The sequence below is a fragment of the Electrona antarctica genome (assembly GCF_951216825.1).
Source record: "Electrona antarctica genome assembly, chromosome: 2".
Taxonomy (NCBI): domain Eukaryota; kingdom Metazoa; phylum Chordata; class Actinopteri; order Myctophiformes; family Myctophidae; genus Electrona; species Electrona antarctica.
Window position 1 is genome coordinate 44,403,364 of NC_136807.1, and position 27,603 is coordinate 44,430,966.

Here is a 27,603-nt window from a genome sequence, read left to right on the forward strand (position 1 = left end):
TGAAAATTGTAAATAGGCCTACTCAAGTAAAGTATAAATACCTCAAAATCATACTTAAGTACAGTACTTAAGTAAATGTACTTAGTTACTTCACAGTTCACACCACTGCCTGCAAGACAATAATACTAAATATAAGGCTAAAGGCAAATTTGTTTCTCAAATGTGATCTTCAGGACAGACCGTCTACACTGTAATTTTCAGGTAATCAGATGGCATCTGTGTAATCAGGCATCACTGACAATAGCAGATCTACAACCACGTTGTGAGCTTGTAGATCGGACTCTCTGCAGAATGACACTGTATGCACGGCAAAGTATATACTGTACATCAGGCCTACAGTAAGTGTCCAGACTGAGACGCAGCTCCAGAAATCAGAAAATCGAAACGCATTCAGACTGTCTGATTCCAATCTGGATAGGCTAAAAGTCCTAATTTGGGATGCAAGCCTGAACATAGCCTAAGGCAGCAGCTGCCCCTGTCTCTCCTCTGTCTTCAATGGAAATTGATTATTATTATTTTTTTATACCGAGCCTCAAGTGACATGTGTAATTGTGTCGGGCCATGAATTGAAAGCCAAAAATGATGTCTCTAATCATCTCATAGCGCCTATCAAAGGCACACACAGTGTGCGTGCGTGCGTGCGTGCGTGCGTGCGTGCGTGCGTGCGTGCGTGCGTGCGTGCGTGCGTGCGTGCGTGCGTGCGTGCGTGCGAGTGAGATGTGTTAAGATGTTAAGTTACTGGCATGGCCGGTGAGGTTTGCAGTCTTGCATATCAAACAGCGAAGCGGAAGGAACACCCCCACCCCCCCTCGAGTGATTGAGGGAGGCGGTGCAAAATGATCTACAGCTGCTGCCGGTTCGACATCGCTCCCACCTGATTGGTCTTCCTGGCGTCACCCTCCATCGCGCTCTTCATTTCCCCAGCCGGAGCCGCCTCCGTTGTCATAGAGATAGCTTGTGATCCTGCAACCGTACACAAACACACACAGTCAGTCGCAGTGTTGATTTTGACCACACATCATCCAAGTCAATTTTAGTCATCTGAAATATTTTAGTTTTCGTCTAGTTTTAGTCGACTATATGTCATAACATTTTAGTCGACTAAATCTACAGTTGATTTTGTCGACTAAAATGTGTTTTGGCAGGCCTTGATGGCGTCTAACTCTTAATGTAAATCTGAATTTACACTTGTTTGCACTCTGGAAATAGCAGATCTACAGGCTCACAACGCGCCTCAGCGCAATGCGTTGTGAGCTTGTAGATCGGCTATTTTCAGAGTGCAACCAAACATAAAATGTTCTCTTGTCCACTAGTCCCTCCCTAACATTTTACTCTAGTTTTTATTTGTTGACAAACATTTTTTGTCATAGTTTTAGTCGATGAAATCAACACTAGTCAGTCGCCATCGAAACATTCTCGAAATTCTGAACGCCACATCCTGTCCACCTTTTCTACCGACAGGCATGACGTGGTGCTTTCAGGTCGTTTATAGCTTCATTTACAGCAGTGATTCTCAAACCTTTTTTAATTCCAACGAACCCCAGTTTGATATGCCACAGGGACCCCCATTTCATACACATTTTCATCTTTGTGACCCCAATCTACACTGTAAAATCCTCCCTCTGTGTTAATTCAACTCAGAGTTATACAGTCCTGCAAGGGTCCTTTTGGACCCCTGGTGGACACCGAGTGAAACAGTGATTTACGCTATGGGCTATAATATATTTTATATTTGGCCGGGGTATTGTGCATATGGGACAAAGATAAAGTGAGGAGAGAGAGAGAGAGAGAGAGAGAGAGAGAGAGAGAGAGAGAGAGAGAGAGAGAGAGAGAGAGAGAGAGAGAATAAGCGAGGGAGAGACAGCCAGTCAGTTCTGGCTCACAGCCTCCCACAGGAGCACTCTGCATGAAGAGCGTTGGCTTCAGGAGCCTCTCTCACACTAGCAGAGGAGATAGCATGAATTACATCAGCCAGCGAGCCCTGCAGCAAAACACAACACAGCAGACACAGGGACAGAGAGAGAAAGAAAGACAGATGGGGAGACAGGGAAAAGGAGGAAAGATGGTGGACGAGGTTTTTTGGGGGGAAAAGAGAGGGCAGAGGGAAACAATATTCTGGATCAGACCGGAGCGAAGAGAGAGTGCCACATGGTTAGAGAGACAGAGGTCAGTGTGGGAAGTGACACGAGGATTGGGAGGAGAGGAGTCACGCAGGGGAGAGTGAGACAAAGGGCGATAGATACAGTACCACGCCTAGCTAAGACGAGCAAGCAAAGCGATGGAGACAGATGAGGCTTGTCGTTTGAAGGTGACCACAGCTCAGATAAGAGCCTAAGCTAACATTGTGGACTCTTGCGCAATGCGTTCTTCCGCTGGCGATAAACCGTAAAATATATCAGATATTCCGATTAGGCTGTACAGTCAAGAACTCCGTTTGTCCAAGATGATATGTTTATCATCAATAAAACAGAACATAAGAACAAAGGTGCAAGCTTCTCCCAGCAGCTTCTACTAATGCTGCATTTCCCAAGATAACTCTGAGAACTTGTTTTCTCGTGGTCCACAGGTGTATCAAGTCTTACATTATTCCTTTGAGCTGGCAAAATGCTGAAAATGGAATTATCAAAACTGATGCCACACATTCAACAAGACTATTATAAATACAAACCGTGAACGCAAACCACAAAGCAGAATGGCCTGTGGTCCACAACCTGTTCTTCAACCCGGCCTAATTCTAACATCTGTTAGCGCATACACACACACACAGTCACACACTCCACTCCCAATTCTGCAACAATACACTGTAGTAACTGCCTCACAGCAAGTATATCAGGTTCACACATTCATATAGTGGCACCTTTCAGAGTGTTCTCGACTATCTCTGGAGGAATCTGTGATGTGCTAAGTGCTATCATCACCATTTCCTCTCAGGACACAAACCATTCAACCAGAAGCATTCTCTGAAAACGGTTTCCTCTGTGTGAGATGGTTTTGTGTTTAAGCAAGGCTAAATGGAATTCCGACTACATTCAATCTTTTTTTCCTGCCTATAGTCTGTATGTCTGCACTATACAGCAGTATGTGTCTGCTTTTTTCCAGTTCATTAAACTGCCATCATAATAGTTAGCTGTCGAATGGAAACTTAAAAGCCTCTAATACTACATAAACATCACAAAATAAGGTATGCCGCTAATGAGAAGAAAGGGATTAGTACAAAAAACGGCTACGGGAAATGCAGAAAGAAAAGAGAAAAACTTTCACAGAAAGCCTTCATTAGGGAAGAGTGAAGCATTGCATTAATTTGGCCTAATGAATGGCAGGCTGTGCATTTATAAATAAGCGATGTGGATATTGTGGTATTAGACACCAAAGAAGAAGCCCTCATGATTCGCATGTTCTCCTCAGCGCACGCACGCACGCACGCGCGCACGCGCACACGCACACGCACACGCACACGCACACGCACACGCACACGCACACGCACACGCACACGCACACGCACACACACACACACACACACACACACACACACACACACACACACACACACACACACACACACACCTTTATTTATTTATTCCGTATAAACTTTTAAAGGTGTGACGTCATGTGGGTCAATACGGCATCATCATACTGTACTTTGCAATTTTCCCAGAATTGCATCTTTCTAGTTTACAATTCCTCATAATACAGCACAACTGTGATCTTCACTGAAAGTGACTAATAATTGTCAACCAAAAATGGTGACATTTATTTAACAGGAGAGTCGCTGTCACATGCATTCCACCAGGCATCATTCATTTTGTAATCACACATACAATAGTCAAAAAGAGAGACTTTACCACACCAGACTGAGCACGGTGTCTAAAATCCAACTTTTTGCCTAATTTAACTCATGTTTTATGCAATGACAAAATGTCAAACTCTGACAAGCGAAGCAGACCATTTACATGAACGCATACACAGACGGTTAAAAAAAAAAGAAGCTTTTACTGTCAAACATACTCAAAATGTGTGTTCTACCCGTGTAGGATGTATGCATACTGATAAGGCTGCCTATTTTGGTGCATAAATACCTCCTTAATAGCAGCTTCAACCCAGTCCTCCAAGGAACCCTCATAGAGACGCTCCTAGGAGCTCAAGTGATTTAGTATAGTGACAATCAAAGTTAATGTGCTCCCTGTTCAAGAACACAGGAGAGACCAATCATACCAAATCAGTTTTTGTAATCTTCTAATCAACCCCAATCTTGACTCATCCTGCTGATAAATAGCAAGCTTACTTGTTAATTGCTCTATAATGTGGCATAATTCCCTAAGAAAGCCTACTTTCTTTAGGGACATTTTTCTATTTGACATAATAATAACTGTTGAAATAGGATTCCTCCCCCCCCCCCCGTATATATCTTTCTTCCTTGCATACACACACATACCATCCTAAAGGTGGCCTTACACTAGCCGATAATCGGGCATTGTTGACGCTCGGGGGGTGCCCGACCGCTCAAAACGCGATCGGGATCGGCCCGATCCACATCAAGAATGTTTGATATTTGCTCTGCCCCGCTCCGATTATCCTGTAGTGTGTGGTGCTATCAGATTTCAGATTGAAAAAAATCGGCTAGTGTAAGGCCACCTTTAGAATATGCATGTATTCAAAGAGTTAAGATGATGAAGAATGACCTTTGGTGTAGCCCAACCACTTACCTTACCACAGCTCTTTTCTCACTCAGTTTGTTTCCTTGCTCAAAGTCACGTCTTTCCATGGCAGGATTTCACTCTACTGTGGAGTGTAGACGCAAAAAATATGTTTGAGTGGTGCAACCACTCCAAGGAACAGCAATGTCCGTGTTCACCCATGTGTTCACCCACCCACCCACCTATGTGACTACTATGTCACTATGAGCACGAGTACCAATGACTACCAAAAGTGGCGCTGTTCTGCCAGAAACAGAGAGAGAGAGATAGTGCTGCACTGCTGCCTGCTAATGAGAGACAGAGAGAGAGAGAGAGGGGAGGGGGGGAGTTGCACCACTCAGTTCACACGGGTGTGATTTTTTATAATCGATTAAATCTATTAAATCTAGTTTGATTAGCTGTTGCACCCCTCCCTCCAGGCCAACCTCTCACCTGTGAATGTCAAGCCCGAGCAGCTGTCATGATTACTATAGGAGCTTTAATGTTTTCATGTTATTTGATACACTGGATCTTGTCGCTTTTTCTTTTTACTCCCTTTTTCTCTCCAATTTTAGTAGTTACAGTATGTCAACTGATTCCTCCCCACGCACATTTCTGTGTCATCTCTGCTGTTGTATCCTACTGACTCACCTGCCAGTGAGTCAGTAGCCCCCCCCCCCCCCCCCCCCCCACACACACCAGGAGAACGTAGAAGAGCCTTCATCCTACGCCCTACGCCCCAACACTCCCTGCTGACTGGTTCCGGCCCAGCCCATAGGAACCCCGAGCAGTGACAAATATCACCCTCCCCGCCCAGCTTCCCTTCCCCGACCCGAACACGGGCCAATTGTGTTTGTGTGCAGACACTCGACCAAGCCGGCCGGATGCACCATGGTGGATTCTAACCCACAACCCCCACGGTGGTGGGCAGGCACTTTAACACTGCATGCGCCACATCGAGCACATCTTGTTGCTTTGAATGTTTGTTTTTAAAGTTATTTGAATTCTTTTGAAACTTTTTGTATTGCTGTGTTTGGGACAGGGTTCACTCTAAAAGTATACGATATAATACTTTATTGTGAAATTGGTCTTGTGACCCAGCACTGCAGCCCTATGCAAACACATACACACATTTGACATAACGCATACAGATAGGATTTGCCTGCATATAAATAACGGTCTAATAATAAATTAAATCTCTCCCTCCATGCCATCCTACATGTGAATATCAACCCTGAGCAGCTGCCATCAGAGAGTGCAGCAGTATATCCCCAGGCAACCTGAAGAAAATCCTAATATTAGGGTGTCAGATTCTTACATCATATACATCAAGACTGCCAGGAAATCAATTCTTTAACTCAGGTGCACGACTTCTCCAATCACTCCCATTTAACTTGTGTTCTGGTCACTGCCCACGAAATCATCTGTCTGCGAGATGAGGAGGAGTGAGGAGTGTGAGGTTCAGGACAGGTCTCCTCTGAGAGATGAGGAGGAGTGAGGTACAGATCTCCTCTGAGAGAATAAAGGTGTTGTTTACTGTCTCCTCTTCTCCTCTCCATCTTTTAAACCACTAGAGCAGGGGTGCTCAAAAGGTAGATTGCGATCTACCAGTAGATCACAACGGCTGTGCAGGTAGATCACATGACATGCCCCTAAAGAGTATTTCATTTAAATATATTGAAGGAAAAAAAAGCGATTAAAAAAAAAACATTTCTCCCCCTCTATTTCCCATTCCAAGTGCATTTGTCATATACTGTACAGAATGTAACACGAACTCTACTATTCCGAAGCCCCCTCAGGTACATATTTAAACTATTTTCAGCAATGGTATAATCATTGATTTGGTGGGTAGATCTTGCCGAGCTGGTCATTTTGAAAGTAGCTCTCAAGTCAAAAAGTGTGGGCACCCCTGCACTAGAGTGTACCCCTGGTACTTTACTTCAACAGGCAAATGTGTATCACTAGGAAGAAATATGGCTTTACCACGGTTAACGTTCGTTTATATGATTTGTACTTTTATTACATTTCATTAATCATTAGTATTAATGTCATCACCTGGGAGGATGAGCGGTGTGCTTTCCCTGACGGTTGACGTTAAGCTGTGTGCGTGCGTGCGTGCGTGCGTGCGTGCGTGCGTGGTGCGTGCGTGCGTGCAAATGACAACACAGCCACAGCCTGCATTTGTCAGTGCAATTTTGAGTTGGGTAAAGTAATGAACAATGCCCCCTCCAACCGCCCTGGACACCTGGAACCACTGTTGCAGGTCCACCAGCAGCAATGTTTCATAATAGTGTTCACTTCACATTGACTTCTGTTCTGTGCTATTAATGGGAGCATTGTCCGAGAGACTATGCTGAATCACAACGTTTGCCAAGCTCAAATTGGACAATCGCTATTGGGGGTGGGGCTTAGTGAACTGTCCATTATTCAATCAGCAGACTGACAGCTGATTAGAGCCAGGGTGTGGGACTCCTGTCCTGCATGAACTAACGCAATGCTTCATTTCTTCACAAGATTAAGACCCTTTTGGTGAGCATACACCAAGGAACATTAAGTGTGACACACACACAGTGAAAGCATGTGTGTGTGTGTGCGTGCGCGGATGGGTTGGTGGGTGTGGGAGGAGTTAGTGTTATGTCCCACAACAACTGAATCAATATACTGAATCTGATCCAGTCAGTGAAAAAGATTTCATCTCATTGTACCATTAACTGCCAGCCTGCCACTCTTTCATGGCAGAGTAATGTTTTCCAGTTGGAGAGGTGTTTGGGTGATGTGGAGCTAAAACACCGCTGCTGAAGCCAGGCTTTGCATCCCAGCAGCCGTGCTTCTGGCTGCGACAGGAGCTCCAACGAACACATTTGGCAGTGTTCATTTGGCAGGGGATTGTGTCCTTGTCGCTGCACTAAGCGACCGGTTGGGCAGGGTGCCTGTTCAGTGGGGAGGGAAACTGGGAGAGACAGACTGAACCTCTGCATGTGTTATGCTAGAGCCCACTGTCAGGTGGAAAGAAGCGGCCGAAGCATGCGGTGGTCTGCTCTACTCTATCCACAGACCAGCTGTAGGTGTTGGCAGCAACAGGGAACTGGGGGTAAAAATAGGAAAGAATAATAAAGATAAAAAGTTGGGGGCACCCCGGTGACTCACCGAGTAAGAGTGCATACCATATAAATATGAGGCTATCTCGCAGAATCTTAAAAAAATACGCACACCGCACACCGCACACACACACACACACACACACACACACACACACACACACACACACACACACACACACACACACACACACACACACACACACACACACACACACACACACACACACACACACACACACACACTTTGATAGCATAAGGGGCATACATAGCCTGTTCCATATATAATTAATTAATTCTTTCAGAGCAGAAACAGCTATTGAGGACTAATAAAACCATAGTTTGCAGCACAATAATTATGAAAGATTGATTTCAAACACTTTCAAACACATGTCTATATTATTCATTAAGAGCTCTAGAGAAAATAATTGTTTATAGATACGGAACATGCATCTAATTAAAATCAGACACTGACTGGTATGATACAACTTCTGATTTGGCAACTTCTCCATAATTCATAGCCAACCTGCCTGCAGGCAGCCTGGCAGTCTATGAATGGGTGGATTGTTCGGCATTTTATGATTATGAGTTTAAAATGAAAGCAGTTCATGTACAAAATCTTACCCAGACCCAAAAGATAGATATGTTTATGGAGATTTATATTGAACAACAGATATAGTTCCACTTCCACCCTTAAAGCCTATAGATGTTGTACACCACCCTACCACAGTGAATTTCAAATCACCAGTGATAGTATGACCCGTCTTCTTGGCGCTCTCTGATAATGAGAGGTGGTCTACATTGGTTCTGTATCAGTATACATTCTGGTACCTTCATAAAGCTAAAGCTAGCTCTGACCTGGGGTGTGCCTTTGCTATTGTGCATCACATGCAAGGCCATGTAATGAACTGCACACAACACTTACACATTGATTGTTGCTGAAGCACTTCACTTTAACAAATGTGTCTTCTGAATGCGTTTCTCTGGCCTGGTGACAGCGCGGTAAACAACTAAAAGGTGGCATTGAGCCCAAAGTCTATCAAATGACTAATTGTATTAGACAACAGAGACGGGGGTCAATGCAATATCGATGGATAAACTTCGGAGGCTCTGCAGAGCTCAGAGCTGCTCTCATTGTTTACACGTCCCCCGTTTAGTCTACTGATTGAATAGAATTTGAGTCAAGCTGCATTAAGTGAGCAACTGGTCCTGCACTGCAGCTTTTATATGCATGCACCAACACCAAGACATTCTAAATGCTCAATAATATTAGGAACTCTATACATCGGTGCATTCTCTACTCTTTATAATATACCTACCTACCTCATACACTCAAAGCTGGTGTAGGCTATTTAAACTCACTTTTAATTATAGAAGATTGCTTGTGAGAAAAAGATTTATGCCATATCACATTTGAGTAAAAAGATAATATTGCAAAGCCCATACTGTATTTATCCATAATTGCGTTGTGCCAGCAGGACCAGTTCTTTAAGGATGGATGGGAAAGGGCAGTGACTTTATGTTAGCGTCTGAACTGAGAGCAGGGCAGAGAGGACTGTTATTGAAAACTGAAAATCTAAAAATGTGTCCTTCACCCATGTTATTGCGACCGAAGGTTGCAGTTAACTATGGAATTGTGCATTTCCCGTCAGTGTGTTGGTCGGGCACGTGACATCACATGACATCAGGGATGGAGCACGTGACATCATCAGGGATGGAGATCCCTGATGTCATCAATATTAAGCCCATATATGGAGATCCCTGATGTCATCAAAATTGGCCAGCAACTCTACATCTGACCTCAAACCATTAGATCTCCATATGGAGCTGACCTGTTCTGACATTCCAATTATGTTGATCCTTCCTCTTCAATGTCTCCCTTTTGACTGATACCTGTCCATTTAAACTCTAGACAGGCCTGCCCCAAAGTTATTAGTGCAGCCACGACCAACAGGCCTCAAAAATAAGATCTTACGCTCCATGCCAAAGCACCAGTGCTCGCCCAGCAGTCTGCTGTCACCCAGGCGGATATGTTGATCTGACCCTCCATTCCAAAGTGCCAGCGCTCGCCCAGCTGTCCGCTGTCACAAGGGCAAGGTCGCTTCTCACCCTCGGGCGTCTTACTGGTAAGTGGAACAAAGTCAGACTGCAGAACATCAACTCATTCCCAAGCAAAACAGAGAGGGAAGAGGCAAACAGTACGCGTAACGCGTTGCACTTTGAAAAGCCTCATAAACAGCAGCAGCATGGGCTGCTTATAAGATATATTGCCAGATTACAACAGGAATGATGGGGAATCATTTTGAGGCAGAATGATGACTATGACGGACCATTTGTCTTCGTGCCATCCGTCCAAACATCAGACTCTGCCATTTTAAGGGGACAAAAAATGGCAGGCCAACATGTTGTTGGGGTGGCTCTCACTTGCCAACAGACCTATCCTTCATCAGCTGGACAGAGAGGCTGGAGGAATTCATCAAACGTGATTCATCTCCAAATCACGCCATAGTAGAGCAGAGCAGATGAAAGGACAACCGCCAGCATCTAATTCTGGACCCAGGTTGTCAGATTAGGTGCTAAACATCACATGCTTTAATATATTTTTGTTTTATCAGTATTTGATAAATACGGGAGCAGTATGGGTTGGCGCCCCAGCCTGTGTCTTCCGTGAGGAAGAAGCCCAACAAACCCATGGTGAGGCCTTTAGGAGGGCCATTCAAGCCTCAAGCGGAGCCTGCGGCACCACCAAGGGCAAGGTGGAGCCTGCGGAACTGTTGCGGCTCGAGAATCCACCATTCCTGAATAAAGTGCCTGGTGCTGGGAGTCTGGTGCAACGCACAGGGCCTGACCTGGTGAGAGCAGGAGTGGACCTGGTGAGACGTAGGAGGGGCCCGGACAGGAGTCAACCCACAGAGCCTAGTCCTTCCACGCGCCAGAATGGTACCTCCCAGTCCCGGCAGAGTAGTTCAGGGAGAACGGATTGTGTGGCCCTGGTTTTTCCCTAATGGGACTGATCGAGGGTAGCTACTGGGACGTAAGTCGGGACTTGATCACCCCGGCTGGGTCACCTGAGTGAGGGGTATGATGTTGCGAGACCCGAAACCCCGATGACCTTAGGATACATCACTGAGGATACGTCCCAGGTGCATCCATGTATGTATGTATTTTGTTTAGAAAGGTCCACAAAGTTTGTTATGTATTACTGCAATAAAACACATTGTATTAATAATATTATCTACATCTCTATGAGTAATCTCAGGTTTTAGCGATATTCACAGCTCTGAGTCTGGCCTCCACTTGAACCGTAGCATCCCTATTTTAGGAACATTAGTCAAAAACATCGATCTACAAGCTCAGGTACAATGCTATTTTCAGCAAAGAAATTGTGTAAAGAGCAGAACAAGTTGTTTGCTCCAGACTGTATGATGGAAGCATTTGCAAATTGGGAGAGACAACAGTCTGGCAACGCAGGACTACATTCTCCCCAACGTATCTATGCAGCTGGCCCTCCTATTTTCAACCTAACTTGATATCCATTCCCACATTCACCATTAAATCCATTGATACAGTCCGTCTGAAAAGAGAAGAATTCAAAGTTTATGAAAAAGGATCACAAGACCCAAGTTTAATTTAATCTCCCCCATCACTAGTTTGAGAGGCCAAAACTTGAGTGTGTGTGTGTGTGCGCACGTGCGTGCATACTGTATCGATTATGTAATCGATAACATGCCGCGCTGCTCCTCTTTTACGCCAAGGGTAAAACTATGAGAAAGTGTAAAAATGCGATACCTGTATGAGTCCATTTGGGTTGTACTTTAGGAGTTGAATCAATACTAAGGCTTTTTGGTGTGCTCTTATTTCACGCTATACACAAATCAATTCACCAAAAATAGCAGATCTACAAGATCAGTGTTGTGAGTGAACTTATCGCGATAATATCTTTAATCGCAATTATATTTGCCACAATTATCGCGACATTATGTCATTATCATATCGTCCTACTTATGACTAGCAGAAACAGAACTGGGTTCCCCACAGTATAGGGAAACTACAGAGATTTTCATGGCAACGTGCCAGCCTCTGATGACAGAAGCAATGTGGAGCAAATAGTGAAACTTTCATTTCACATTCTGTGCCCTTGGAAGTCAAATGTAATTATTAAAATTAGAAAACGCCAACGGAACAATGTTATGGCAGGTACAGTACTATAGGGTAATAAGTTAGAAAATTAGGTTTTGCTTCAACAGTGACATTTTCAGTGCTAAGTGGGCTCAGTGCTAAACGCAAAATCCAGTAAACTTACAGTAGGCCTATTTTATAACAGTGGTTCCCAAACTTTTTCATGTCAAGGACCCCCAAATTGACACTAATTAGCTCGCGGACCTCCATAAGAGAAGATTTTTACGGCTCTAGCAGTGATTCTCAACCCATTTAATTTCAAGGACCCCCAGTTTGACATGCATTAGTCTACGGAACCCTATTTAATGGCATTTTTATCTCTGGGACCCCCCAATTTATATTGTAAAATCAATGTTAATTTAACTAACCTATAAGGGTCCATTTGGTTCCAAACTATCATTTAGCTGGGGACCTCCTGGAACTCCATCAAGGACCCCTGGGGGTCCCTGGACCCCACTTTGGGAACCACTGTTTTATTATACTATAATAAAGGAATCACATCTCGAACTGCAAGTCAAAGAGGACAAAATACTCACATTTCCACAGACGTATTTGGCTCACAGCACAAAAACCGCTTAAGGGCAGAGTTAACATCAAGCTGAGATCAGGACCTAATCACCAGGGACCAATCCATTTTTGTATTACATGATATCACAACCACAGATATAATTAGATTAACGCCCCCATTACAAACTATATTAGGTTGCACACTCTGCATCACTGTTGACTACACATCCAAATGATACAGTAACAGTATACTGCACATCACGGACAGTCTTAAAAAGCATTTTGAAGTTCTAGCCATCAGTCTGTCCTTGTAGTGTGTGTACCTCAAATTCCTGGGTCAGTTTCTAGAACATTTCCTTTAATAAGAATCATGAATTTCACAATCCCACAGAATCTTAGTGAAGACTCAAGAGGGTCAAACATGATTTGCTTCACATCATCTATATTACCTGTGTGAATGACTGTGAGCCAAAAATAAGTGAAAATGTAAGTATTTTGTCCCCTTAAACTTGAAGTTTAAGAGGGGCTACCTCTTTCATAAGTATGATATAAATGACTTAGCAGTGTCTTCACATCTCCAGGGTCTATCCTGTTGGTATATTAGCCAGTCATTGAACATGCCTCGATGACCCTAAGCCTTATATAATATCATATCGCTCCATCCACGTCAGGGCAACTGTATATTAACTTTTATTCTAATCGAGTTAATAGCCAGTCCATCAATCTATGCCGCGGCAAGCCTGGCTCTCACCTCATTACTAACTGGTAGGACGGGGTGGGGGTTGGACGGGGTGGGGGTTGGGGGGGTAGGACGGGGTGGGGGTTGGGGGCTTGGCGGGCTGGAGAGAGAGCAGGGGGTGGGGTGGGGTTGTCTGTGAAGAAGCGGGCACGGCGGGATGTCCTTGTCGAGGGAAAACCGCATACATATATCCTGCAAACCTTTGGCACTCAGCAGTCTTGGACGCAGAGCCCCGTAGCACAACTGCTACGTCTGCTGCAGCGGGTGTCACGACACAACAGAGATAAATGATGTGACGGCCTAGCCAATGAGCCTGCAAGCTCATCCCCCTCCAGTGAGGGAGAGCAGGCCCGAAGGGGGATGCTGCACTAGGTTACATGGGCCCACTGAGTACAAGCGTGCTCCCATGGGATGGGTTTACACTGTAGAGGAGGGAAATGACAATGCTTACGTACAGTTGGAGCCTGACCGATGCCAGATTTCTGGACCTTGACCTATGCCGATCCCCGACTTTGCAGAGTCATAGGCCAAAGGTTAACGGGTTTTGACCGATTGCAAAACCTTGATCGATTTGAAAAATCACACCCATGTGAAGTGAGGGGCGCTAATATATAACTCATGTTGATTAGGTGATGTAATGGCGATGTAAAACAAACGGTGCCAACACAAACATTAAACGCCATTAACAATAAAGAGACAATATGACGTAATGAGGCACATTATGCCGTAAATTTTCATTTCATTGTCAATGGCGTTTACAAAACAAACAAGCATTAAACCTGTTTATAGGAGGGGCTAGCGCCCCTCAAAAACATTTGATTTGATTACATTTTCTATTTTCTATTACTTTATTTATTGATAGTGCAACATCACCCCACGGGGTCTCTGTCCACTTCACAACAAATCATATACGAGGGAAAACACAATGAGTAAAGAATAAACAGTGTACACTATATGTGCCTGCACATATGATCTAACAATCAATATGTGGCAGTGCACAAGCGTAAATAAATAAAATATACAAATCACAAAAGATTTACAACAAGGTAAGAAGAGATGGACACATTAAAATCAATAAAACTAGGGGGCCGTAGTGCGAGGAAAAAAGATGGGTTTTAACTAGGCCTATATTTAAAAATAAACACCTGTGAGGGGCGCTCTTATCATCATACATCATCATCTCATTCTGGCCAATCACAATTTGTGTCCTCACTTTTCTGTCTTCGCATTTCTGCCCTGTATATTATGCAAATAATTATAATAATATATTATAATATGCAAATATGTCTTCCTGGTGTATTCCCGGCTTCTTCCTGAAAGCTGAAAGCATTGGAGTCAAAAAGCCAAAATCAACCAATCCTCTTATTGAATGGCGCTAGCCCTCCTACAGTATATACAGGTTTAATGTTTGTTTTTAGTTCAATGTTTGTTTTAAAAACGCCATTGACAATGAAGGGATAATTTACGTCATATTGTCCCTCATTACGTCATATTGTCTCTTTATTGTTAATGGCATTTAATGTTTGGGTTGGCACTGTTTGTTTTACTGTACATCACCATTACATCGTCTAATCAACATGAGTTACACTTTAATATATTAGCGCCCCTCACTTCACAGAGGTGTGATTTTTATCATACAACAGCAGCCACGGACATAGCTTAAGAGGTCCAAGTATTGGATCTCTCGAGTATTGCACAATGTCTGACATCTCTCTACCAGCCACATAAACGGGTGCCCCCCTTGGCACAATCTTTATGCGATGCTCAACCACATCTCCCACCCAATCACGCCGGCCAGTCACAATTTGTGCCCTCACTTTTGTCTTCAATGTTTGTGTTTTACACAAACCCGGAAAGCTGAGCATAGGAGGGGCAATAGCGCTCCTCAAAAATCGGTTTCTATAACAGTTGAAAAGAAATGAGCATTCCAGAGACGGAGCACTGGCACGATACGTGCCCCGCGGCTCTGCACCCAACAGGGTTTTTTTCTTAACCCATTCTGGACTGAGGTCGATTCCAAAAAAGGCTTCTAAATCCTATTTTTTTTCTGAAAAACCCATGTTTCTATGTCAGTGGTGCTCAACCTTTTTCATGTCAAGGACCCCCAGAATTATCTCTATTGGGCCACGGACCCCCATCTCAAAATATGTAGTTCCAGGGATCCCCCAGAAGCAAATATTTTAGTTCAAAATGTTCGCTCTGAAATATACATTCAATGATTTGAGTCACATTTTAATGATTTATCAAAAATAGCAGACCTACAAGCTTGTAGCGCGCCACTCGGTGGCGCGCTATGAGCTTGTAGATCTGCTATTTTTCAATAGCTAAATTATAACATAATGTTTAAAACACCAAAAGGGGTTCCCGCCGAAAATGGTTTAAACCATGTAACTGTGAGGTAACCAGCACCTTGGGAGCGTACTGACCGTCCAGGAATGTATGTAATCTAATGTTATTAGAGACAGCGGGATGCTGCAAGTCCGTTCAAGGCTCTATAGGTCAGAAGCAGCACCTTGAAATTGCCTCTGGCCTGTATGGGCAGCCAGTGAAATGGGTGTGATGTGGTTAGTACTAAGCAACCATAACATGAATAAAATGCTAGATATATTTTATAATTATGTAGTTAAGTTTAGTTCATAATCACTTTATTTGTCATTTTCCTATGTACTTGCATACAAAAGAACATGAAATACCGTTTCCCCTCAGTTATTGGCAGTGCAACATAAAACATAGAGCCTATTAAAAAACACAAGCTAAAAACTAAAACAAAACATGGACAAACATTTAAAAAGAGCCCCAGTATGTATGATGACGTGCAATTCATATGGAAAAGTTAAGAGTTACCAACACCACGCACAACCTATAAATAAATAAAGTGGCATGGTGCCATCCTTAAAAACAAAACGTTACCAGCACCGTTTTTTAGTTTAGTTTAGTTAAGTATTATGTGATGGCAGACGGCGGACTGCTGGGCGAGTGCTGGCCCTTTGGGTAGATCATTATGGAATGAATTCTGTACTGGCCATATATGGAGCGTGTCTTGAGTGTACAAGGTTTGATGAGGTCAGAACAAGAGAGTTGCTGGCCGGCTCCATATATGCAGATCTAGGATCATCCAGTCTTCTCCATGTATGGTTATCCAGGGTTAGATGAGGTCAGTGTCGTGATCTTTATATATGAAGATGGCCATATAATATATGGCCATCTTCATATATAAAGATCACAGCACTGACCTCATGGTCACGCCTCATGACATCACGCCTCGTGACACCATTATATATGGCATATATGATGGCGTGACGTGTCACGAGGCGTGATGTCACTCATGAGGCGTGACCATATATGGAGGCGTTAAGGGTCTCCATGATGTCACATGATGTCATGAGGTCAGATACATATATGGAGATCTAAGGGTCTCCATGACGTCACGTGATGTCACAAGGCATGATGGATTGGCAACCATACTGTATATGGTGGTGCGACGGATGCAGGATTTCATAGTAAATGCAACCTTCGGTTGCAACACGCTTATAGACGCCTTATCAGACGACGTCACACTGATAAGAAACAGCATGCGCTCGCATAAAGGCAGCAGAAGAACACCACCTCTCATAAGATGCAATGGAAAAGTTCTAACTGCACTCACGTGTAAAAAATGCCCCATCAAACTTTCAGATGCTGTTATTCTCCCAGTCTGGAGGAAGAATGATTAGGATTTTTATTGTGATCTCTCGCCCTTGAAATATATAATCCTTGGTTTCTGTTGTGTTTGAACAATAATAGCAATTCAAAACAGTTGTCCTCAAAACCACACCTCCAGTCGCTGTCATAAGAACGGGAGGTGCGCTCATGATAACGGAAGCAGAGCCTATTTGTGCACGGCTGCACGTGCACCTGCAGTCCATCAAGTATAATTTATGCTTCGTCCCGCGATGGTGTCGCGCACGCAGATCCCTACGCTCACAACAGTCGCATCTGCGATGCGATGTGAGCTTGTATATCAGCTGTTCTCTGTGCGCAATACTGTTGGGCTTTGAAGTATAAATGTCTCCTAGGGTGCACCTAACTAGCCAACTCACAAGAGGAGGTTGAATGGACTGAAATCCAGCGCTCCCCAAAACAATAGGTTTGGAGATCTGTTGGGAATTGATTACATGAAACAGTCACCCGTGCACCCAGTCCCAATGTTTGTAAACAAATAATTGGCCTATAGATCAGCCTTTTTTTTAATATTCCAAAAATTGGGACAAATGGGTTCATACTGTGTGTATGTATGTATGTATATATATATATATATATATATATATATATATATATATATATATATACACATATATACATACACACATATACACACACACACACACACACACATACTGTAGCCTAGCTGATTGGTGCGTTTCCTAGCGGTTCTGTTTTGCTCTACATATTGTTTTCTGTTTTTATAAGCCACACTGTTGTTGTCAGTCGGTTTAGTCCAAAAGCTTCAATTGCAAACTGAGACCTGTTTGCAACTCATCACATTATGTGCTTTTCTTCTTTAGCTTAAAAGCACAAGGCGTACAAGCGTACACAGTTTCATGCAGTCCAGTGTCTGGCCCGTTATCACTTCTGGTCCACAAAGTTACCGTAGGAAATGTGCGTGTGCCAGACTGATAAGGGCATTGCCAGTGTCAAGCAAATCTGCAATCTGATCAAACAACCCAGATAATGGAATCTCCCAAAATGTGCAGTGAGTGTATCCGTGGTTTGATTTACGAGCTGAATCTCTAGATCATTCATCATTTTAACTAATGGTGGAATTAACCTTTGCCGTTTTACCCTGCCATATAACTTTCAATTTCCATCTAGCGAGGCAGTGACGTTAGGATGTGTAACTAAGCATTTGATTATGAAACTGAGGACAGTAGCCGCTCCAAGCTGGGAATTAGCTGAATTCAAGGACAAAATACAGAGGACAAGCCTACGCATTAAGTCTTTGCAACAAGTTCCGAATTACTTCAAAGTACTAGCCTGGTATCCAGCCTGCTTCGCTACGTTCGGCGGATTTTTTTTTCTCTCTTCGCTTATCAGTCTGGAAAGCCTCCCATTGGGAGGTTTTGCAGAACTACACTAGAACTACATATGTTACGTAGTCAACGTCGTTGCTGATTGGATGTTGTTCCAACGAATGAGAGTAGCGTTAGGCAACCTACGTCATCAGCCAGCGCCACCCTCCATGCTTTTCTGTCTGCAGTAGCTGCGCTTTGCTATGACGTCTCACTGGTGCTTTGTCCCGCCCCGCACCACAGACCAATCAGAAGCCACGTTAGGTTTCGAAGCTTTTGGCATGTCCCGCCTCCCTTGGAGATAGGAGGCTTTCCAGACTGATAAGCGAAGAGAGAAAAAAAAATCCGCCGAACGTAGCGAAGCAGGCTGGATACCAGGCTATCAAAGTACATCCTTTCTGAACCAATGTCGTTATGTGACATTGGTTCAGAAACACATTGACAATTGAAATTACATTCATACAGTACACCTTGTCCTCATACAGGCCTATATAGTGCATTGGCCGCAAAGAATAACATTGCGTTGTGCATTCAAGCAGTGTACAGTAGCATACAGAATGCTCACAGCTGTGCCAGGGTGAAGTGTAGTGGGTGAGCAATGCATTAGCCTGACACATTGGTCCAGTCAGTGTAGCACGATGAAATTAACTGAATACAATGAGATGTATTCCACCACAGTTCACCTTAACATTTACAGTAGGAATATTGATGTACTTTCTATGTGATAACTGATCATTAATGTGCCAATTTGTTAGATTAATTTGAAAAATAAATAAATTGAACAATTTGTACAGATCCATTTGGTTACATTTACTCTCTCAAGAGTTAAATTAACGCTGAAGATTTTACTGTGTAGGCCATACGATGGCATTACCACAGATGCCATCGCATTTAATTAACCCATTTTGGGCGGGAACCCCTTTTGGTGTTTGGTGTTTGGTGTTAGCTATTGAAAAATAGCAGATCTACAAGCTCGGTGGCGCGCTACGAGCTTGTAGGTCTGCTATTTAAAAAAAATGGTGAACATATTTATTTCAGAAAATTGGAGGATTTAGAAGATTTTTTTTTTATTTCGAGGTCAGGCCTAAATAGATTAAGCTGATGACAGGCTAACACCCTGCAACTGCAATACAGTCCATCCACTGTCATTCCCTTGATAAACAGATTCAACATGGAAAACGGCGTGGCTCCATTGTGGATTGTGGACTTCATGTGGTGCAGGCTAGTCAGCCTGTGATGTGATGTCAGTGGTCTATGATATATGCCTTCACATTTGGGCAAGGTTTCAGCTGATTAGAATAATGATGAAAGTTAAATAATTCAAAAAGCTGTTGTGGCACACTGGCCACATTAGGCGGTTTGCGATATTAGCTCTGGCCACACAGACAGGTGACACAAACACAAAGAGAGTTACCAGGCCTTCACTAGCCATAGTAGACACATGTTACAAACTAAACCAACCCAACTAAATTAAAAGGCATACATTTATACAGTACTCTTACAATAGTAACAAGAAAATGACAGACACTGCAATGGAACTTCAGAACAGTTCCTTTTGGGCCAATGGCGGAGGCGTCACCCAAAAAACGATAGTTAACACAAAGCCATCAGGCATGCCTTTTTAAGATACAGTTACTATGGGAACCACAGTACATCATCTGTCGAGTGCATTAAAAAATACCAAGCTTCTTGACAACTTGTCAGTGTGTCACCGTAGCCTCAAGTGTACTCTTCGATCAAACTTTCCATGTTGCCTTGCCAATTTGTAGCACTTAAAGGGACACTTCACCCCTTTTGCAACCAGATCTTATTTTAACCCTTGGACTGCCACCCCTAATAGCAGCTTCTCAGTGCCTTCTGCCAGCTCTATTCATGATTTTAATTCATCATTTGAATGCCAATAGAAAAATCTGTGATATACACAACATCTCTCATTTTAAGGCGGCAAGTATATAGTATTAGACACCCAGTCCTGATGGTGGCGGTAACTTCACCATTATGCCGGTTTTGACCAAATTCCGAATCTGACCGTCAATAATTTCCGGTTCAACGGGTGTCAACATCCGCTAGCTTTCTTCACTGTGTGTTAACAGTGATCTGTCCCTGATTCCGTGCGAATGTTGTTTTTGTCATATCTACAGTAAGTCAAATTAAGCTCTAATCAAGCCCTGAATATCGCATTTTGAGCAGCTATGCACATATAAGACATAAGAAGTGCTTTGCTGCGTGTCTCTCCCCCCCCCCCCCCCCCCCCCCCCCATCTCTCTTCTCATTTCCTGTCAATGTCAACCTACTGTACAGCTATCAATAAAGGCAAAAAGCCCCAAAAATATCTTAAAAACTTTGGTCCCAATTAACAAGATATCTCAAAAAGTATTAGATGATTTGTCATGGTATTTTCTGTGCATCGTCATGCTTCCCAGGGAATGAACCCAAGTGATTTTGGTGACCCCATGGCCTTTCCTCTAGCTAGCACAACCCAGAGAGTAGGCTACACTTCCTCCATGGTGTGGTGACCCACTGAGGCATGGTGTGGTGACCCACTGAGGTGATGCATCATTTCTTTGTTTGCCAAATCTGTCAAAGAAGAAAACAGCGGGGTCTACTACTGTATTTATGGAGCCTTCCACATTTGCTTTATACAGAAACATGACAGTACTATGATCAAGCGTCATAACCAAATTTGATTAATTAAAACACCGTCCTCACACTGATTTATCTGAGACTAGTGGTGTGCAGGAGGACGCACAATGCTTTTGATCATTTCATGAAATGAAATATAATTATAAAGAATGTGTGACCCTGGTGGTTGTGTGCCAGATGAGGAATGAGAATGCAATAGTCAGTACAAAAATAATGATGATAGAGTCTGCACAACGTTTTTAGCTCTCACTGTTTACTGTAGAGGTCAGATCAATGTTTCGATCAGGATCAATAGATGGCGCCTCGAGGATTTTATCATCAAGTATGCGGCCGACAGCCATAGCTTAATAGTGGGTAGAGAGGCAGTCTTGTAGTCAGAAGGTCAACAGTTTGCCTCCTTTCCCCTGTCTATGTGTCTGTATCCCTGAGCAACAATAGAATGCACTCATCATAACCATCTGAGTAGTCATCAACTGGGTGAAGCGGGATTATATGGTAGAAAGAAAGAAAGAAAGAAAGAATTAGGCTAGTACAAATTCTGTAATATGCACAATATACATTATTTCCCCACAAAAGGTCTGGCAAATGGATTTGAAGACGTCCTGAAACCCTGCCCACTTTCACATATACAGTAGCAAATCACTGTGGAATGAATTTCAGCTCAAACATTTTAGCGAAAAAAAAGTAAACCGCTCTGATTTGGCTATGTGAAAGAGAAAATTACTACAATTTACTAACACCTGTTTGGAGGAAGCATGCCTTGGCCTTCAGGCCAAACTATTTTTATCTTAATTTTACTGTATCTAAAAATCTAGATTGCCAAGCCATGAAACTTGCTCAGAGCCTTCATGTTCCCTGGAGAATGAACCTTAACCTTAAGTGGCATGGGAGTTATGGTACTTTATTTTCATTAACCTAGAGCTTTTAATGTTGTTTAATATGTGTTAGTATCCTTCAGTGTATACTGTGGGGCTCCAAGGATGGCGATGTCAGCATAGGGTTGTGCATACTTAGTTTAGACTAGTCATTGGTCACTTTGGTCCAGCTGGGTGTCTTGCTTATGCATGTTCTGACTTGTTTGGCAGTATTGGAGTGCATAAACTATAGGTCCAAACTGTATACTATAGATTTACCAATGTTGGCCATAAGTACAGTATCGTGTTGTTTAATATATCATGATTCATGACTGATTGAAAGTGTAACAGAAAAGATCACGACATTATGCAGATTATAAAGAGAAATACAATGTCAACACAAGTCTGATTTACTTACAGAAATTACTCGAAATAACGAATATCTTGCACTTGTGAATGGTACATTTTTCCAAAGCGGTGCATTTATCCAAAGCACTTTACATATTAGATTGTGAATTCTCACACACACACACACACACACACACACACACACACACACACACACACACACACACACACACACACACACACACACACACACACACACACACACACACACACACACACACACACACACACACACACACACACACACACACACACACACACACACACACACACACACACACACACACACACACACACACACACACACACACAAGGGGTTCAGTGCCTTGCTCCAACGACACTTCGACACTAACTCTGGGGGAGCCCAAAATCGAACTGGGAACCTCAGGGTTCCAATCTGGCATCTTTACCGGCCACTCTACCCCTCAGCTACAGCTGCCAAGCGTTTGCCAGAGAATGCAATGTCTTGCTGAGTTAGAAAGAAAGAAAGAAATTCTGTTGATAATGCAAAAACTGACTATTATATTCCCTGCCTTTCATAATGTAACTTTGAATGGCCTTACTTAAAAGTGTGTGAAGTTATATGGAAGAGAATCCAATTTGGCTGTGAACAGGCAACTGGCCAAAGTTCAATGAAGTATTACAAATCGATCATACTGTAGGATGACTTGGAATAGGACTCTAGCGGACTCTAGCATTAGGTGCATTACCCAGAGAGACATGGACGCAAATGTAGATGCATGTGTACTCACTTAGGTATTCACACGCATAAGGCAGAGGTACTAACATAACTATAACGTTCTACTGTAGTGTTTTTACAGTGTCACAGATACATACTGTAAGTAAGACACAAAGATACATTCAAGCACCCATATTCACAAGCAAGCAAGCATGCACGCACGCACGCAGACACACACAGACTATCAACAGTGAGTCTTGCGGTTGCACATGTGACCATTACCTTTACCCTTAGGTCAAGTCCTGTCTAGTGACAGATTGCACAGAGGTTACACATCGGCTGAAAGCTAATGGAGTTCGCTCTGGAAACACCACTTCAATGTCCACCATAACCCTTGCTAAGCCCTCTCCATTTTTAACAAAAGCACAGGTTGGATGTCTGAAACACCAACTGTCACCGATAAGGGGACATTGCTCTGTAGGAAATGTGGCATGTAATTCCATTATATTCAGTCTCACGGAGGAAAACCTTGAATCACCTTGAGAAGAGCCTATAGCCAATAACAGTAGATATTGCATAATAACCCTGTAGATGTTGCATTCACAACTTCAAGATGCAAAGAACGCAAACCGTATAGTTGCCCTTTAATGATAAAAGTGAGTGGGTGTAACAGAGGAGAGCAGACAGCTTTTGAGTGCAGTAATAGAACACTATTACAATGCACACACTAGGGAGTCTGAAATGGGAGCATAAGAAAGTGAGGAGAATAAGACAGGGATTGACTGAGTGATGGATGGATGGATGGATGGATGGATGGATGGATGGCAGGCTCGGCGGCTCCAGGATGAAATGACTGAGGGTGAAGTTGAAAATGGCGAGGCGACACACATCATTTTATATAGTAAAACAATATGTACATGAAACTTAAACTGAGGGGGCAGTTTTGCAACTGGAGGATGCCAGGCCCCCACTGGCACCCCCGTGGCGCCGGGCCAGATGGATGGACATCAGTTTAATTTGGAGATGTCACCTCTCCACCTTCATCCACACATTTAAGAACACATGCAAAAATACATATGCACACACTAATGCACACACTAATACACACACACTAATACACACACACACACACACACACACACACACACACACACACACACACACACACACACACACACACACACACACACACACACACACACACACACACACACACACACACACAGTGTAATGCCTATCTTTGGGTTATTGGCTCAGCTGGACTGGGTCTACCATGAGTGAAGGTGTGTGTGGATAGGAAGAAAGCTACTACAACAGATGGATGTATTACTGATGATAATGGAGAGATTTACAAATTGAAATTCACACATTCGGTCTGGGTGAGATTAAATTGATATGACAATTTGGCACATTTTCTGCAAGCACATTAGCATGGGATGGGAATCAAATAATATTCGTATGGCAGATGATCATAAAGTAGACGCAATTAACAACCCAACCATAACCTCCTCTTCCTAAACCCATAGCATTTCAAAATTGCAATAAACAATTCTAGCAATATCTTATCCTGTCTCTGAAACTGAGTTTTAGGTGGCTGTTGTGGTGGTAATTCCAATGTTCACTTCCATTTATCCATCATGGTTTTGAGTTAGGAGGATTCAAGGTTATGAAAAATGCTTAGACTAGGCTACTTTCTTGTAGACCTATTACATAAACATTTAGATTAGAATACTGTAAGTCAAAATGTAGGCTAGGTAAGCCTACAGGAAACTTATTTTAATCCACATGTCTATAGCTAGCCTACCGTAACTTAAAACTCATTGAACAAGAAGAGTCACTTTCGAAGTATGGCTGTCTATTCTATCAATGACCCTTGAAGTTAAATTCCATGAAATGTCAGTTAAAATATTTCACTTGACACAGCATGACACACACACACACACACACTTGGCGACTCTCCCCTTTGCCACACCCGCGACTTCAATTAGCTTTATTCTCCATCTGGTCTAGCCCTTGGTGTTGCCGCTGGGGAACATTCCTTACAGATCCTTATAATTATTATGTTCGACCAAACATGTAAACTGTTTCACAAGGTTTCTTCTTGGTCAGAATGAACAGAACGGAAATTGCTACTAGAAGACAGTCCTGTTCTCCCACATAGCCAAATAAGAGAATGCTGTGCACCTGCTCACTGTAACTGCCTACTGGGCCTAGACATGCATGAAAAAAACAGGATGCCCTGATTCCATGTAGTTTATTAAAACGGCTTATCGACCATATTGCTTGGATTAAAAAGCAAAAGGCAACACCCTCTCCGTCCGTCCATGACACTCGAGGCACAAAGCGGTATATGGGTATCGTCGCAGAGCAATGACGGTTTTGTTTATACAAATCATAATGGCAGCATTAAGATGCTTAAATAGTTCCTCGTCGGCTACAATGTCATTGTGTCGTACTGGGTTCTGCAAGAGCATTGTACTGTAGCCTACAGCAGCGACCGCCCGGCAAACACAGTTTACACCTGTGCCACTGACTGTCATTCACTAGACTAGACTATCGAGTGTCAAAATACAGGACGAATTGTTTGCGCCTTACCTGCTCTGACTGTCAGGTCCGGGTGTCAAGCTTTAAATCCGGATTCTGACCATTGAGATCACGGGCATTTACACACGGACGCCGCCACCGCCCCGGATCGAGCGCCGCTTCTCTCTCAGTCACGGGAGATAAAGCCAGATAAAGCCGGAGCATCAGAGAGCCACAACACCGGCAAGGATGGCTGTCCTGTCTGGAAGGGCGAGGATCGAGGAGGAGGAGAGTGGAGGGGCGTTTTCGCGGTGCAAGGGAACTCCTAAACGCCGTGCGTGATGCGTAGACAGCTCCCCTGCACATGACGCCCCAGCATGCCATGCACACTATAGTACTCGCTGAACGACATTTTTGTCATCTTTCTTTGGGGTATATAGGCCTACAGCAGCGGTAGCCCTGGTCCACGAGCGTCAGCGAGTCTAGCTGACGCACTGGACCAGAGCTACAGCAGTGGGTCACTAACTTTTTCATGATTTAGAGGACCCCCCCAAATATGTATTTGGCCGTGGACCCATCTGAAACTTTAGCGCTCTAAAAGTTTTAAAAAAAAAATATATATATATATATAACTTTAAACCTATATAATAGAGTTAAAGACAAAACGTGGTTAAACTGCAGTGATATGACTATTATGAGTTTATCATTATTACCAATACAGAATTCATTCCATATGTTGTTCATCAAACCCTGTACACTCAAGACACGCTCCATATATGGCCAGTACAGAATTCATTCTGTATGTTGATCTGACCTCATCAAACCATATATATGGAGCTGACCTGTTCTGACATTCCATATGTTGATCTATGATCTGACCTCATCAAACCCTGTACACTCAAGACACAAGCTCACAACACTGATCTCATCAAACCCTGGATGGATACATGGAGAAGACTGGATCACCTAGATCTGCATATATGGAGCCGGCCAGCAACTCTACATCTGACCTCACGGACACCAGATTAAAAGTTCAACTCCTGCTTCTTAACTGTGCCGTATTAATTAAGAAGCTCTGTTGTTTCAGCGTGACCTCGCCCTCAGCGCGTCTTACTGGTAGGCTAGTATAGAATAGATTATTGTCAACTATCCAAACTAATCGGGAGTAGCCTGGGATCAATACCATTTCCGGGTTTCTGATCCGGTCTGGAGCGGAAGTCTGGTGGTGACGCAAAAGGTTAAATGGGAATGTGGAATACAGGTGAAGAGGAGAGTGCAGATAGGGTGGAACGGATGGGGGAAAGTGTCACAAAGAGTTATTTGTGACAGAATCATAAAAGAGAGAGGGAAGATGTAATGATATTCACTGTACGATATAGTGAAAACCAGCCATTCTGTATATGGCTTAGAAACGGTGACACCAACGGAAAGACAGAAGGCGTAGATGGATGTGACAGAATTATGGTTGCTATGATTCTCCTTAGGAGTGACAAGGCAGGACATGATCAGAAATGACTACTGTACATTAGAGGATCAGCCCAGGCTAGAAGAAGGTTTAAGGATAAAGCGAGAGACATGTGAAAAGGAGGGAGACATTGGGAGAAGAATGCTGAAGATGGAACTGCCAGGAAAGAGGAGAAGAGGAGGGTCAAATAGGAGGTTTATGGATGAGGTGAAAGACGACATACAGGTGGCAGGAGTGCTTTTCACCTGATGTTGCCAAAATAGAGATGAAAGTGGTTAACAAACCATCAAACCAATCATGCACAATTCCTCCACTGTGCTGAGTGTGGGCCACCTAATGACTCGCTCTGCCTTAGTGGTTTATAAGCTTGGCCCGGGCATTCAATCAAGGCTGTATAAAGAACAATACTGTGGTCTACCATGTCAATGCCCTGTCCCTTTGTCAGTTATTGCAAATTCACATGCAGTTTTTATTTTATTTTTTATATAACTTTGTTTATTGGTTTTTTCACAGAAGCATTATTGAAATACTGGAGTTTGAAAAATAATAAATGGTGGCATTAACAGCTTCTCTTAATAAACCCCACAAGTATAACGTACAAGAATAAATACATTGAATTTTCACCCCAAAGAAAAAGGACAACAGAAAACAAGACAAACAAACCTTAAATACAGGATCAATAAAAATTGAAAAATAAAAGGCAGACAAAAACAGACAAAACAGTACACAACATCCTATAAACAATCATAAGTACACGATACATCCATAATCCCCATTACATCACAGC

The 27,603-nt window shown here is 43.2% G+C and overlaps 1 protein-coding gene across 3 annotated transcripts in view; it reads right to left on the bottom strand.

Annotated features, from left to right (window-relative positions):
* LOC306915690 (band 4.1-like protein 1) overlaps nt 1-25,757 on the bottom strand; it is a 64,369-nt gene extending 38,612 nt beyond the window's left edge. The window contains exons 1-2 of one of the 3 annotated variants that reach the window (XM_079493208.1): nt 25,424-25,754; nt 875-963 (exon numbers count right to left, since the gene is read on the bottom strand). In XM_079493208.1, coding sequence (XP_079349334.1) covers nt 875-946 — 72 coding nt within the window. In that variant the 5' untranslated portion in view covers nt 947-963; nt 25,424-25,754. Of the gene's footprint in view, nt 1-874; nt 964-25,423 lie in introns of all 3 variants that reach the window. The other 2 variants (XM_079493207.1, XM_079493206.1) reach the window with 2 other exon arrangements.
* Nucleotides 25,758-27,603: the final 1,846 nt, after the last annotated feature.